At 35.5% G+C, this 15,978-nt stretch overlaps 2 protein-coding genes across 6 annotated transcripts in view; one reads left to right on the top strand and one right to left on the bottom strand.

Annotated features, from left to right (window-relative positions):
- Positions 1–15,978, top strand: part of capt (adenylyl cyclase-associated protein 1) — a 59,094-nt gene that overhangs the window by 22,660 nt on the left and 20,456 nt on the right. The window contains exons 1-3 of one of the 5 annotated variants that reach the window (XM_073971374.1): positions 943–1,039; positions 13,133–13,705; positions 14,467–15,199. The exons of 1 other annotated variant lie outside the window; for it this stretch is intronic. In XM_073971374.1, the coding sequence (XP_073827475.1) occupies positions 13,222–13,705; positions 14,467–15,199 (1,217 nt within the window). In that variant the 5' untranslated portion in view covers positions 943–1,039; positions 13,133–13,221. Of the gene's footprint in view, positions 1–942; positions 1,074–1,399; positions 1,717–13,132; positions 13,706–14,466; positions 15,200–15,978 lie in introns of those variants that run through there. 3 more of the 5 variants (XM_073971372.1, XM_073971373.1, XM_073971375.1) reach the window with 3 other exon arrangements.
- The window catches only part of Tango14 (transport and golgi organization 14), a 53,437-nt gene that overhangs the window by 30,936 nt on the left and 6,523 nt on the right, over positions 1–15,978 (bottom strand). The window lies entirely within an intron of this gene.

Raw genomic sequence — 15,978 nt, 5'->3', positions numbered from 1 at the left:
TCTGTCTGGCTGGCTGGTGCGCACGATAACTCTCGAACGGATGAAACGATTTGATCCAAAATTTTGCTTTCGCAATATTTTGTCCAAACTTAGTTTAAGTTCGAAGATGGGTTATATCGGTCCACTCCTTCCGGTACCTCCCCCACAAAAGTTCGGAAATGTTCGGAAAATTTGTGCGCACGATAACTCTTGAAGGAAGTTACCGATTTAGTCCATACTTTGCACATCGTGAGTTTCTACCAGACTTGATGAGGTTCCAATATGGACTCAATCAGTTCATTCCTTCGGGTACCTCCCACACAAAATTTCGGAAAAGTTCAGTTTAGGACCTGTTCACGAATCGCTTTGATTTTTGTTGTAGCAACTTGCATACACTGTCCCCAATACGAAGGTACAAGTTTCATCAGGGGCAAGTCCATACTTCCTGAGAAAATAGCTTGTGCTCACGATAACTCTTGAAGGGAGTGGCTGATTTGATCCATACTTACTTTACACATCCTAATATATTCACCATATATAGATCACGTTCGGTACCCCCCGCACAAAATTTCCAAACGGTACCTCCCGCACAAAATTTCGGATAAGTTCACTTTAAGACCTGCTCTCGAATCACTTTGATTTTTTTGAAGCAACATGCATTCGTTGCCTCAATTACGATGGTAAAAGTTTTTTCAGGGGCAAGTCCATACTTCTTGAGAAAACATCCCGAAGGGTGTAAAAACCCCCTATGGTATATGTCGGTCCATTCCATTTTAACCAGTCTTAACCATTTTTCGCATTGATTAAAGGGTCAAAAACTCCATATAAGAGATTTTCCTTCATGGGTTATGTTATTTAACATTATTGTAAAAATAAGAGCGAGGAAGAGAGCGCATGTCCTTTCTAGTGACTTCTTAACAGGTATTTTTGCAATTTAGGCCCCGGAAAATTTTGCTTCCGTTTAGTTTGTTTAAGTTAAGCATCGGCTGCGGTACATAACAACGCTGCGTACCGGTCAAAATATACCGTGTTTTAGAATGACAGTTTTGTCAATCAATAGGTTCGGTTGAAGATTAACCAAAAAAATAGATAAAGTAAATGTGTTGTGCTCTGCTAAACCATAATTAAGACCAAAGGGGAGTTTTGGTTATTGTTGGTGGTTTACTATAAAGTTTTAACACTTTCTCTAATTGTTTTATGTTCGCTTTTTTTTCTAAATGAAATGAAACGTAGTTGTTGTGTATATTTATTTCTACACGCAACGCCCAACAAAAGAAGACGAAAACGATGCAAACCTCTCTCTGGCAGCAACTTTGTTTTGGAAGCTTCTCTGCTAGCCTAACTGTTGTTTGTATTAACTAAATTGTAAAGAGCAGTCAGTCAATATATTTTGTGGTGCGTTATGCCTTTTTCTTGCCAAAAACTTGTACCGCAACTTAACGCATCGAAACGCGTTAACAGCAACAACTTCAGCATAAACGTTTTTTTATCATCAGCGCCAACTTCATAGCAACCAATATCAACAGCATCACTAGCTTGGTGGTGTGCCATCCCGTCTAATACATATTGTGCAAAAAATAATAAATAAATGAAATAACAAAACAGCCGCCGACATGGGTTTTCAATGAATTTTTATTTCACTCAGTTTTCAACGTTGGCCCAAAACTAAACAAGTTTTTTTTATTTCTGCATTAAACAAAATCTGATAAAAAATAAATAAAACAACAAAATAGAGTGGTGTGTTAAAAAGTTTAAAACATTTTTGTAATTGTCGTTGAAATAAATTAAAAGTGAAAATTTACTTCCGAATTTCCGAAAACAAATGTGAATGTAAATCAAACCAAATCGTGAAAAATATAATACAAAAAATTAATTTAATATTAAATAATAAACTACAGTGCTCTTTAATAAGCTATTAAATTTATTCCATACCCATTTAAAATATTAAAATATACAAAAGAAACCTTCACAATAACCACTTCAACTTTATTGAATCATGGGTTATCTTGTGGATGGATATATGGATGGAAACAGCCTCCTGTTGTGATAAATATGATGTTCATAAATGTGTGGGGCATTAATGACTCACAAAAAATTTACTTACGCTAGTGCAAGTTTCTAATCCAAAGACGTAATACACAGTGTTAGCAAGTGGCCAGAAATGTTTCATCCCCAGCACACTTAGAACAACCCAGCAATAAATTTGATACCAATGAGCCAAATCAATCATGGGTGTGCAAGCAATGGTGCTCTTGAAGCAATTTTAAATGGAAGGTGCTTGTACCTGGGAAGTTTTGCAGATACTGAAACTACAATGTTCATAGATGAGAAAAATAAAAAAAAAAAAAACCGGATCGCTTTTTAAATAAATCACGATTCAAGTTGACATTTTTAGGGGTTGTTTAGGTTTTTGCGATTTTGCTTGGAAACCGCAAGTCCTATCAAAATGGAACTAAAGAATCTGTAAAAACTTCCCAGGTGTAAGCACCTTCCATTTAAATTTGCTTCAAGAGAACCGTGTACACCTTTATCGGTGAATCCTATCCCCATGACAATTATGGACTGAAATATAATTTTTTTATGAATGACTTTGATCATTTTCAAATTGTGTTGTTTCGGTTTGGTTTTGCTGGGTGTAAAAAATTCCAATGTTCTATAAATTGAATGAATTTCAAATGGAAGATTTCGAAAATTAAACAAACCGTACAAAAATAAAATTTATTCATTATTATTAGGCAACATCATCCATCCATATATGTATGTGTAGTACATATGTATGTATGTTTGTTCATGAGTCAAGGAAAAGTTTGTTTTTGTTAGTGGAGAAAAGGAAATATTCGGAAAATTCGATGTGAATCTCTTCAAGATTAAATGCAAAAAATGGAAAAATAAATTAAAAATTAACATTGACATTAGAAGCCTCTTGAAAATGAAAATCGCACCCTTGATGATTTTTAATAACTGTTTAAAAGATTTTCTTCTTCTTTGAATGTTGTTGTTACGGAATATTTGTTTCTGTGGCATTAACGTAGCAACGACCTTCTTCACTACATTTGCAGGTTATAATATCCGTTGGACTTCTCAATTCAAATGTTGTCCCTTCCTTTTTCAATTAGTTTTTTTTTTTATACCCTACACCATAGTATGGAGCGAGGATATATAAGTTTGTTTTTCTGTTTGTAACACATCGAACTACTCATTTGCGACTATATATTCAATATTCTCGAGCAGGATAAAAATCGAAGACGATCTGTCCGTCTGTAGTAAACACTCTAGCGTCCGCAATAATTAAGATAGAACGCTAAAATTTGCACCCGAGTGTATTTTCATTCATAGTCATGTCAAGTTCGATGATGAGCTATATAGTCCACATTTTGATATAGCCCCCATATAACGGTAACTCCCGACTTAAGGTATTTTGAGGATTTTAGCTACATTTTCCGCCCATGAGGTAAAAAAAACTTCTGCACCAAAAATGGTGGAGATAGGTCCACGTTTTAGTATAGGCCCAACATAATGGTAACTCTCGATTTAAATTATTTTAGCTACATTTTTTGACCGAATTAGCCGAAATTTTACGTTTGATGTTCCCAATGACCAAAAAACTTCTACACAAAAAATTGTCAATATAGGTCTACGTTTTCGTATAGGCCTTATATAACGGTACCTCCCGATTTTAAGTATTTTAGATACATTTGTTTTAGCGAATTAGGCGAAATTTGACATTTGAGGCTCTCAATGACCAAAAAAACTTCTAAACTAAAAATTGTCAAGATAGTCCCCATAACGGTACCTCCCGATTTAAGGTGTTTTAAGAATTTTCTGACCGAATTAGCTGAAATTTAACATCTGATGTTCCCAATGACCAAAAAACTTCTACACTAAAAATTGTCAAGATAGGTCTACGTTTTCTTATAGGCCCCATATAATGGTACCTCGCGATTTGAATATTCGAGATACATTTGTTTGACCAAATTAGACGAAATTTGACATTTGAGGTTCTCAATGACCAAAAAACTTCTACACTAAAATATATATACCAGATATGGATCAGGTTCGAATATGGAATATATTTGTGTCTCCCGCACAAAATTTCGGATAAGTTCACTTTAAGACCTCCTCTCGAATCACTTTGATTTTTGTTGAAGCAACTTGCATTCACTGACTCCCTTTACGATGGTACAAGTTTCATCAGGGGCAAGTCCATACATCCTAAGAAAATAGCACAAAACCCCTATGACACCGTGTGAGGTGGTTGGAGCGCAAGATAAGTATCGAACGGATCTGCCGATTGGGTCCAAAATTTGGTCTTAGCAATATTTTGTCCAAACATAGCTTAATCTCGAAGATAAGCCATATCGGTCCACTCCTTCAGGTACCCCCTCCACAAAATTTCAAAAATGTTCGGAAAAATTTGTCGTTCGGTAACTTTTGAAGGGAGGCGCCAAATTGGTCCATACTTTACACATCCTAATATATCTACCAAATATAGATCAGGTTCAAATATGGACTATATATCTCCACTTCATCCAGTACCTCCCAAATAAAATTTCGGATAAGTTCACTTTCAAACCTGCAATCGAATCACTTTGATTTTTGTTGAAGCAACTTGCATTCGCTGCTTCAATTACGAAGGTAAAAGTTTTTTCAGGGGCAAATCGACACTTCTTGAGGAAACAGCCCAAAGGGTGTAAAACCCTCTATGGCACCATATGTAGTGGCTGGAGATCCACTTCCATAATGGTCAATGTCGATTCCTTTAAGTATTTCCTCCTCAAAACTTTTGCTCTTTAATCCTAATTAACATTTTTTTCATACATACGTTTTTTGGGAAAAATTGTTTCAATATACACAGGTTGAGGGTATATCTCTGTCGGCCAAGGCTACTGATACTTTTTTACTTGTTTTTATTTGTTTTTTCGTTGGAGTATCTTCATTCTGCTTTATCAGTCTGGTAACCTATCTTTTAATAATGAAACTCTTTCCAGACGTATAGAGGTGGGTAGATGTCTGTCGTCAACTAAAGTTAGTCTTACGCTGATGAGCAGATAAGTCGTGAGAGATCAATAAGTGTCGCTTACACAAGAAGTTTCCAAAAAAATTAAAAACGAGTCCTTATACTGCACTCTGTCCAAACTATTTGTGGAAGGTACCCAAAACTTGGTGCCGGCAGACTTGTTTGAGCTTTTGCGTCATCTCAGGAAGTGTGGACTTGCCACAACTTTTATTTATTTACTTACTTTTTCCACATTTTGAATGGGAGGTACACGAAGGAGTATACCGATTTAATCCATATTCAAACATGTAGTATGCTTGGAAGTAAGTTTAAGAGTTATCGTGCGACTAGCCAGACAAACAGTCGGACTGACATGGCTAAATGAACTCCAAATTGTCAGTCCTAAAGGCAGAGGGTATAACAAGGAAGTTCAGATTTTTCATGAAATTGCTTATTGTTACAGGGTCCATGTCAGAGAAATCTCTGTCGGCTCTTTCATCAAAAAAAAAAAATTCAATCGCTCTAACATAGTGACAGCTACTTCAATTCCAGTCATCATTTAACGAACAAATGACGTCGATATCATTAAGTCTCATGATAGTTGCTATGTAGTCACCAGATTTCCCCTGGCGTCTTTGTTCAAATTTCCAATTTCCTGGTGTTGAATAAATTAGTTTGGATTGTTTTTTTTTTTTTTTTTTTTGATGACACCATACCTTTGTTTTATGACTCCCATGTTGTATCTTACTATCCTCATGTAAGTGCTCTACTGGATAAATTACGATGCGTCCATGGTTTTCATGTCTAAAAGGTATCCTTACCCAGCAAAATGTTCGATGCCAAAGATGACATTTAATCATGGGTGCAAGTGATCTAGCATGTCATCTTTTTAGCATCTTCATCGATGAATTTTATATGAGCGTGGACCCCAAAACATGACGTTCTTTTCTGGATCCTAAGCATGTCATTTTAACCAATGCGTTGACATGTCATTTCCACCAATGCTTTGGCATGTCATTTCCACCAATGATTTGGCATGTCATTTCCACTAATGATTTGACATGTCATTTTCACCAATGCTTTGGCATGTCATTTTCATCAACCCCTTGGTATGAAATTTTCATGTCTTGTTTGGAAAATGGAAATGCTGTATTGAAATATGGTTTTCATGAAAAACAAAACTCTTTATTAATTCAAACGAATTCATGAAATAGCTACAATTAATTTATCAGTTTAGTTTTTCAAAAGTTTACATCCAAAATTGCAATGTAATCACCACCGCTGCAACGCCAAAGGTTACTTCCTCCGTTCTCCGCAACTGATATTCTTTCATCTTACAAAAGGTTTTTTCAATTATCTTCCCATCACCAGTTCAGATTTCAACATGGACTCCAAATGCACTCCTTTAAGTATTTTTATTTCGTAAATTACTTTTATTTTATAATTTTGTTATTTTATAACAACATTTTGGTAATTTATACTCTTTTGTTTAGTGACGGAAATATGTAGGGATCTACAACCCGGCTTGCTTTAGGGATCTCTAAGAACAAAATGTAACGAACGGGGAGGAGAGACTTTTTATGGAAAATACCATTTATGCTTAATTAATTTATTTTTAATTGTTTCTTTCCAAAAGTAGTTTCTTCTTTATTTTCAGATTCTTGTTCCTTTTCGTTTCGGACTTTTTTTTTCAAATTCCAAGAAGCGAGATTTGATTGATTTCATTCTATGTCAGATTTAGAACAGACAAGAGAACTTTTAAAATAGCAATGTTGGGACTTCATATAATACCAATTGTTTAGAAGTTTTAGTTGTTTGATATGCAGGAAATGTAAGACAACATCACGACGACAGTTCTAACAACTTTGGTCTGTTCCAGAAACTGCAAGAATCTACTTATTTTTACTACGATAACAATTTTTTCCTTTATGTTATCGGAAAAAATAGTAAAAATTAGTAGATTTTTGCAGTACTGGAACATACCAAAATGAAAATAAACAGGTGTGTAAATAAAAACACAAAAATCATCTCTATTGGATCGATGGAATGCGTACAAATGCTGATGAAAAGATCGGATCTTTCACGACTTCCTTTCCATTGGTTCAAATCCTAATGAAAAGATCGGATCTTCCACGACTTCCTTTGAACCAATGCAAAAGATGACATGAAATCACGTCATCGCAAAGAACCCCTTCCGTCAAATTTTGCTGGGTAATGTCGAATATAGATGCTGGAACAGATCAAGTTATTGGTATTGTTAGAAATATTGAAGGCATTTATCATCTGTAAATTCACTTCTATTCTGAATAATATTTTGTCACATTAATGAAAATTTTGAAAAAAATCTGCTGTGCCAATTATTTTTCTTTAAATTTACTTTACCGTTTTTCTCCAGTAATTTCAAATTTAATATCAAATGTATTTTATTTTTGTTAATAATTTATTAATACTTTATTTTATGTGAAATGATATCATTCTAGCAAAAAAAAATCATTAAATTCATTGAATAGAATTTTTGGGCGAGGTTAAAATAATATCGAAAAAGAAAAAAGGCCATTTGCCCAGTCTCCTTGTTAATATTTGGGCGTGTTGTTCGTTTTAATGGCGCCCAGCTAGCTACTAGAGCAAGCTACACAGTTTGGTCTCTTACTCTGCTACTGCTGCTCCACGTGAAAATCCACGTTAAATTGATAACAGAATGAATTTCGGCAATGTTTTCTTGTTTTTCCTTTCCTTTTTCCTACCCGGTGTTTTACTTTTCTTTTGGATTTGCAATACAACATTGCCCGGCTTGACCTAGTTTTCCTTTGTCGTCGTCGTCTTCTAAACCATTATGTGTGTTTATTCTGTCAACCAACATATGGGAGGAGGTTAGGGAGTTATTTACTCTCCTACGGACACAAATTCTCTACAGTATAAGAGAATTAGGATACTGTTACTGAGTTGTAACTTCAATGTTTATTTTATAATCTATTGAAAACAGCAGCAGTATTAACCAAAGTTGTTGTCCCGCTTTTCACACTCTCTGTTAAGGACGAGTTTGTCCAGTCGTTCAAACACAGTCAGTCAGCCATTCATTCAGTCCTTGTATTTTTTTGCAATCGTCATTAAGTCTGTTTGATAGGTTTTTTTTCTTTGTGGCGGTTTTCCCATTTAAAGAGTAAATACAGCAGCAACAACAAAATGCAATTCATAACAAATTGTGTTTTTGTAAATTGAAATTTTGTGTAGCTCAGGAGTAAATGGCACAGTTGAATCCTGTTACGCTACGCTGTATGATGGTATGACCCACTCACTCGTTAAAAGTTCAACGACACATTCACCCTCCCAGATAGAAAGACGGAAGTTGAAATTTATGTTAAGTGGCAGTACAAAGCCCGCCACACAAAGGAATACCAGAAAAAGGGCATTTCAATTGCCCTGCTTTGTAGTCATAATTTTCAAATGAAGTAAATGAAAAAGGGTTTACGCATGGATTCGAAAGTCTCAGGCACGAAGGAAAGAAATCAATCCAAGTCGAACTAGGCTTTAAAGAGGGAATATGTTTATTTTAATCAGTTTACAGGATACTTGAACTTTTCGAGAAATAGATCAACAATGTTATCAATTCTCAGTGAGTGAGAATACGAGAAGAAAAAGAGGAATACAAGTGTTTTGTTTACATCGAAAATGTAATTTCTTAGTGACACCATTGTTTGAATTGATGCAATTGAAGCGATGTCCTGAACGCAGTTGAACCAAAAGTCCCTGGTTTGATGTGGCAGTTCACGTTCATCTGCTGCCATAGATGGGGGATTAACTCGGAGGACAGTATTCACACAATATGACATTAGCGATTGTATTTGTATCAATGCTGTTTTATTCTGTGTTGTTGATTTATCAGCTTTCGTACCTTTAACCCTCTCATTCTAAACTATAAGGATCCATCCTGACAAGTCTGGGTGGGATGCCATATTCTTCGTAGGATGATTAGGATAGCTCCCAACAGGTATTTTTAAGAAACCATAATATTATGCCGACGTAGGTAAGGCTCCTCGTCTCTTCATTTATATGATCCATTGAGTCATGAGGATGAACCCTGCTACATCTCTCAGGTTGGCGTTATGACAGGTCTGAATACCCTCCCATCACGTTGCACTTTTATTCGCTCACCACTCTGGTACCAAATTTATTGAATTATAAGAGATAAATATCCTCAGCCCATTAAAATGGAAAGAAAAAACAACGAATAGGAGTGTTCTGGGGACCCCAGGGACTGCAAGAACTTTTGTGCGGGAAATTTAGGAAGTATTGGGCCTAGATAATTCGTCGAAAATAATAAAATATATCAGAATTAAAAAATGCCATTTATTTGGGTGACTTCAGGGCTATGAGAAATTTCGAGGTCCTTTCTGAGACCCGCGGCAAAAATTGCAACTTGATGCGGATGGATTTAACACACTATAGAATGTGATCCGAAGTACCTTGAGGTGGGTAGTTGATTATTGGAATTGTTCTATTGTAGATTTGTGGAATATGACGGTAAGAACGAATAGGAGTTCAAACTTTTTAATCTCCGAATACGTAACGCCGGGAATGGGCGAAACATGGGATAGATGTATTTTTAATCAATGCCGGAGATATCGCTCCTTCTTGAGGGACTATCTTTTTACTCTACGTAGGGTGCGTTTTTAATGTCCTCAAACAGTGTAACGTCGTCTACGTTATCATGGGGTTTGCTGCTTGTGGAATCCTCTATAACCCTCTGCAAAAGACCTTTCCGGAAATGGGGTGCTTTTATTGACCTTTTCGGAAGAAAGGGTGCTTCCAAAGACTTTTCGGGAAAGAAAGGGTGCTTCTATACACCTTTTTCAGATGTAATTCGAATTATTTTAATTGTAATTCGAGAATTCTATTTGTAATTCGTAACATTTCATTTGTAATTCGAGAATTTCATTTGTAATTCGAATTATTCCATTTGTAATTCGAATTATTCCATTTGTAATTCGAAATATTCCATTTGTAATTTGAATTATTCCATTTGAAATTTGAATTATTCCATATGTAATTCGAATTATTCCATTTGTAATTCGAATTACTCCATTTGTAATTCGAATTATTCCATTTGAAATTCGAATTATTCCATTTGTAATTCGAATTATTCCATTTGTAATTCGAATGATTTCCTTTGTAATTTCAAATAAAATAATTCGAATTACAAATGAAATAATTCGAATTACAAATGGAATAATTCGAATTACAAATGGAATAATTCGAATTTCAAATGGAATAATTCGAATTACAAATGGAATGATTCGAATTTCAAATAGAATAATTCGAATTACAAATAGAATAATTCGAATTTCAAATAGAATAATTCGAATTACAAATGGAATAATTCGAATTACAAATGGAATGTTACGAATTACAAATAGAATTCTCGAATTACAAATGAAATGTTACGAATTTCAACTAAAAAGTTTCGAATTACATCTGAAAAAGGTGTAGACCTTTCCAAAAAGGAAGGGTGCTTCTATAGACCTTTCCAGAAAGGGAGGGTGCTTTTATAGACCTTTCCAGAAAGAAAGGGTGCTTCTATAGACCTTTCCAGAAAGAAAGGGTGCCTCTATAGACCTTTTCAGAAAGAATGGGTGCCTCTATAGACCTTTCCACAAAGAAAGGGTGCTACTATAGACCTTTCCAGAAAGAAAGGGTGCTTCTATAGACGTTTCCAGAATGAAAGGGTGCTTCTATAAACATTTCGAGAAAGAAAGGGTGCTTCTATAGACCTTTCCAGAAAGAAAGGGTGCTTCTATAGACCTTTCCAGAAAGAAAGGCTGCTTCTATAGACCTTTTCGGAAAGAAAGGGTGCTTCTATAGACCTTTTCGGAAAGAAAGGGTGCTTCTATAGACCTTTTCGGAAAGAAAGGGTGCTTCTATAGACCTTTTCGAAAGGAAAGGGTACTTCTATAGACCTTTTATGAAAGAAAGGGTGCTTCTATAGACCTTTTCGGAAGGAAAGGGTACTTCTATAGACCTTTTATGAAAGAAAGGGTGCTTCTATAGACCTTTTATGAAAGTAAGGGTGCTTCTATAGACCTTTCCAGAAAGAATGGGTGCTTCTATAGACCTTTCCAGAAAGAAAGGGTGCTTATATAGACCTTTCCACAAAGAAAGGGTGCTTCTATAGACCTTTCACAAAGAAAGGGTGCTTCTATAGACCTTTCCACAAAGAAAGGGTGCTTCTATAGACCTTTCCACAAAGAAAGGGTGCTTCTATAGACCTTTCCACAAAGAAAGGGTGCTTCTATAGACCTTTCCACAAAGAAAGGGTGCTTCTATAGACCTTTCCAGAAAGAAAGGGTGCTTCTATAGACCTTTCCAGAAAGAAAGGGTGCTTCTATAGACCTTTCCAGAAAGAAAGGGTGCTTCTATAGACCTTTCCAGAAAGAAAGGGTGCTTCTATAGACCTTTCCAGAACGAAAGGGTGCTTCTATAGACCTTTCCAGAAAGAAAGGGTGCTTCTATAGACCTTTCCAGAAAGAAAGGGTGCTTCTATAGACCTTTCCAGAAAGAAAGGGTGCTTCTATAGACCTTTCCAGAAAGAAAGGGTGCTTCTATAGACCTTTCCAGAAAGAAAGGGTGCTTCTATAGACCTTTCCAGAAAGAAAGGGTGCTTCTATAGACCTTTCCAGAAAGAAAGGGTGCTTCTATAGACATTTCCAGAAAGAAAGGGTGCTTCTATAGACCTTTCCAGAAAGAAAGGGTGCTTCTATAGACATTTCCAGAAAGAAAGGGTGCTTCTATAGACATTTCCAGAAAGAAAGGGTGCTTCTATAGACATTTCCAGAAAGAAAGGGTGCTTCTATAGACCTTTCCAGAAAGAAAGGGTGCTTCTATAGACCTTTCTATAGAACTTTCCGGTAATGGGGTGCTTCTATAGACCTTTCTGGAAATGGGGTGCTTCTATAGAACTTTCCGGTAATGGGGTGCTTCTATAGAACTTTCCGGTAATGGGGTGCTTCTATAGAACTTTCCGGTAATGGGGTGCTTCTATAGAACTTTCCGGTAATGGGGTGCTTCTATAGAACTTTCCGGTAATGGGGTGCTTCTATAGAACTTTCCGGTAATGGGGTGCTTCTATAGAACTTTCCGCTAATGGGGTGCTTCTATAGAACTTTCCGGTAATGGGGTGCTTCTATAGAACTTTCCGGTAATGGGGTGCTTCTATAGAGCTTTCCGGTAATGGGGTGCTTCTATAGAACTTTCCGGTAATGTGGTGCTTCTATAGAACTTTCCGGTAATGGGGTGCTTCTATAGAACTTTCAAAGTTTCAAAATGATTCTGGTTTGTACAATTCCCCTTATCTGACATCCTTGCTTTACCACAGTAGGAGGACCACGCTGATCATTTTCCTGGCATCGCCAATGGGTTACTATCTACAACTTTAGGACATAATCAGGAAGATTTTGTCAGAGCACATAGTTTTGGACGAAACCCGAACTTGATTTAGGTCTTCAATTCTATTTCCTTTGGGTTCGAAAGTGATTTAAGTGTTGGGAACAATTTACTTTTTCAATGTGCTTCAATGTTTAAGGTGATCTAGCCATTCTATCTGCTTATACTCATCACATTAGGGAATTAGGGTTCGATACTGCGAAGCTCATTGGGAACAAGTCTAGTTTAAGGGCACCTCTCGGATCGGGAAGTGTGGACTTCCCCCGGAAAAGGTATATATCGTTGTGTTCAGGGTCCCAAGGACTGACTACCAAGGTTAAAAATTTCAACCCGATCCGAGTTGTGGCCATAAACAAAATAATGTTAAGGTAAGACATTTACGAAATGTCAAGAGCTACATCTCAGGAAATATAAACTTCCTCCGGGAATGTTTCATATCGTTGTCATGAGAGTCCAACGGACTACATATGGAAAAAATTTCAATTCGATCCGTGAGGTGCCTCTAAACGAGACGTAAGTCGCTCATTGCGCTTATTTGGTTTCCCCTTCGGGTATTTTAGGATAAAAAACGTTAGTGTAAATGACGTTTAAGAATACATTTGCAAATGTATGTGTTAGGTTGTCACTTTTATCGGCAATTTACTACCTACGATTATTATCGGCGACTGTTTGCATATTCCAAATACCTATAATGTGTGTGTTTTTCTCTGGATCCTTTAGTAGCTTTTAGAACCTTAACGTAAAAAAAAACTTTTTACTCAAAACCTAAAAAAAAGAAGAAAGAAAATTAAAATTTACAAAAACCAAAAATGTTTTCCTGTTGCCGCGCAAATCCTAAAAAATCGAAAAAATCAAACGAAGATAAAAGTACAAGCCAACAACAACAAAATGAGAACACAACATCCGTGGAATCAACAACAGCGGATAATAAACAACTTATAATACCCACAATAACCATTGAAAATGGTAAAACAAAAGATGACACAACGATAACAACAACAAATACAACGAATTCAACGAGTACGACAACGGTAAACAACAAAAATGACAACAATGATAAAGTAGAAGTGAATGAAAATCAAACTGAAAATGTCAATAATAACGAAAATGAGAGTGTTGTGCAGTCACCACCACCTCCACCCACAACATCAACAACGGTAGCCATTACGGATATTAATAAGGAATCATTGACGGAAAATGAATCTGTCGGTGGTAATGATGTTGAAAAAACTGCAACATCATCACCTGCAACTGCAGCATCAGCATCACCTGCAAAGGAAATCACTGGCAATGGTATTGTTTTACTTTTTGTATAAATATTTGTTCGTAACATGGTATAAGTAAAGAGGTAGATTTAAATGAAAAAAATCTATAGAACCCTTGTTTTTCTTGAATTCCTAAAACTTCAAAATTAAGCAACAAGTGGGTTTGTTAAAACACCAATTTTGAGCATTTTATAAAAATCGCGAAAAATGAATGAAGAGTTAAGTTTTCTCCGCATAATCAAGTTGTGGATATGATAAAATGTTTGTTTCAATGATAACCTGACGAATTATTTCCATACAAATGTTCCAAAAATAATTTTAAAAATCATTGAATTCGATTGTTTTTAAAATTGTTTGGCATTTTATTCAAACACCACACATACATACACAGTTTGTGTACATTGTTTTGAAGTTTTAGGAATACTCGATTGAAAAAATTTAAATTGACATAAAGCTTTGGCTAACCTTTCTTATTAAACCATGGTTCGTAATAATTAAAAAAAAAAATTAATTTTTATGTATTTTTTGTAAAAAATTATCATTTGTTTTGTTATAAGATTTTTTTCAATATATGGGGCTTGATTTTTTAAATATATCGGGCTTTCTTCTATGATTTATCTTTCATATTAATTTTTGCTTTGAGCTGTGTTATTAGCAGTCTTCTAAAATCATTTTTCATTCTAAAATATCGCAGTTCTTTTAATTGTTTTATTTTTTTATTTATTTTTTGTTAATTATATTTATATGTAAAGATATTTGAGGTATCTTTCAATAGCATTCATTTTACAGTTCTTGCAAATGATGAACCACAAAATCATCCAAAAGACGATGAAAATAATGTTGAAGAACTTGAGCAACAGTTGGCAAATGACACCAACACAACAGCAACAACAAATGATATTGAAATTGTTCATAATGAGGAGGCAACATTAAGCAATGATACAAAGGATAACAGCACTAATGAAATTGCTGAAACCTGTCAGTCAACACAAATTGCCAAGGATTCTGATCCTGTAACTGTATCAGCATCCTCCACAGGGGGGGCTATCACAGATGAAGAAAGTTCATCAAATGAAACTGCAATGCCGGTTACAAACAATACCAACTCCAGTGATACCACTGCTACTACCACCACCAGTACAACAAATACAGTAATTAACAATAACAACAACAACGGTAGCAGCACCAATGCTCCTGCACCACAACCAAAATCATGTCTATCACGTCACAATTCGACACACACCTCATTCAAAAAGAAACGTGTCAATATCAGTGTTCATGCTGAAATTATAGAACCGGAACCTATACCATTATTATCAGCAGCACATACTGCCGCCGCCTCGTCTTCTGTGGCTGATGAGGAAGATGATGTGTTTTCCGATTCATTGCCACCACCGAAACGTGATAGCATGTGTGCACCGTATATTGAGCGCGACGATGATAATGATGACAGTGTATCGGAGACATTAGCTTATGCCCATGGTTTACCGGAATGGTTTAATGATGAAAGAATTAATGACATGTAATGTTATTTGATTGTTTGTGTGTGTGTGTGTTTTCCCCCACATTATTTTTTTGTTTTGTTTGAAACACTACTCTCTTCCCCGAGATATTCAATTCCAATTGTTGAGGCTATGAGGAGAGATATTTAAATTTGTAAGGAAGCAAAATATACCCATAGTTCCTTTTAGGAAAAAACATAGGTTCACTTTCTGATTCGCTTTATGCATGTCCGTCCGTTAGAGTCGGGAAATGAATCTAGTTCCTAGTTCACTGTACTACACCATTCAAAGAAATCAATTCAAAGAAATTCAATTGTAATTTGATTATTTCATTTGAAATTCAAAACATTTCAATTTTTATTTGAGAATTCCAATTGAAATTCGAACCATTTTATTTATAATTTGAATTTTTTCATTTGTAATTCGAATTATTTCATCTATAATTTGAATATTTTTATTTGTAAGTTGAAATATTTCATTTGAAATTCGAACGAGTTTGATTTCAAATCATCTTAGAGAAAAAGGTTACAATTTTGTTATTTTTTTCATTACACTTGAAGTCAAAATGCCTTCTGTTGCCGAGTTGCAGCACTACTACACATAATTTCGGTCCTTAGCTGGCTTTCGGTATTAGCACTGGACTGATAAAAAGTAAGTTGTACTTAAATATACCTAAAGCCACATTATGTAAGTCAAAACGCCAAAAACGTTATCATCATCCCAATGAGATAATTACCACTGTGGGGGGTATCCACGTGCTATATTTAACTTGTATGTATATTGCATTCAATATCTTTAT

The sequence above is a fragment of the Musca autumnalis genome, unplaced genomic scaffold (genome assembly GCF_047663935.1).
Source record: "Musca autumnalis isolate F117 unplaced genomic scaffold, ASM4766393v1 scaffold_2, whole genome shotgun sequence".
Taxonomy (NCBI): domain Eukaryota; kingdom Metazoa; phylum Arthropoda; class Insecta; order Diptera; family Muscidae; genus Musca; species Musca autumnalis.
The sequence above is the reverse complement of the archived record's forward strand: the minus strand, read 5'-3'. Positions and strand labels throughout refer to the sequence as shown.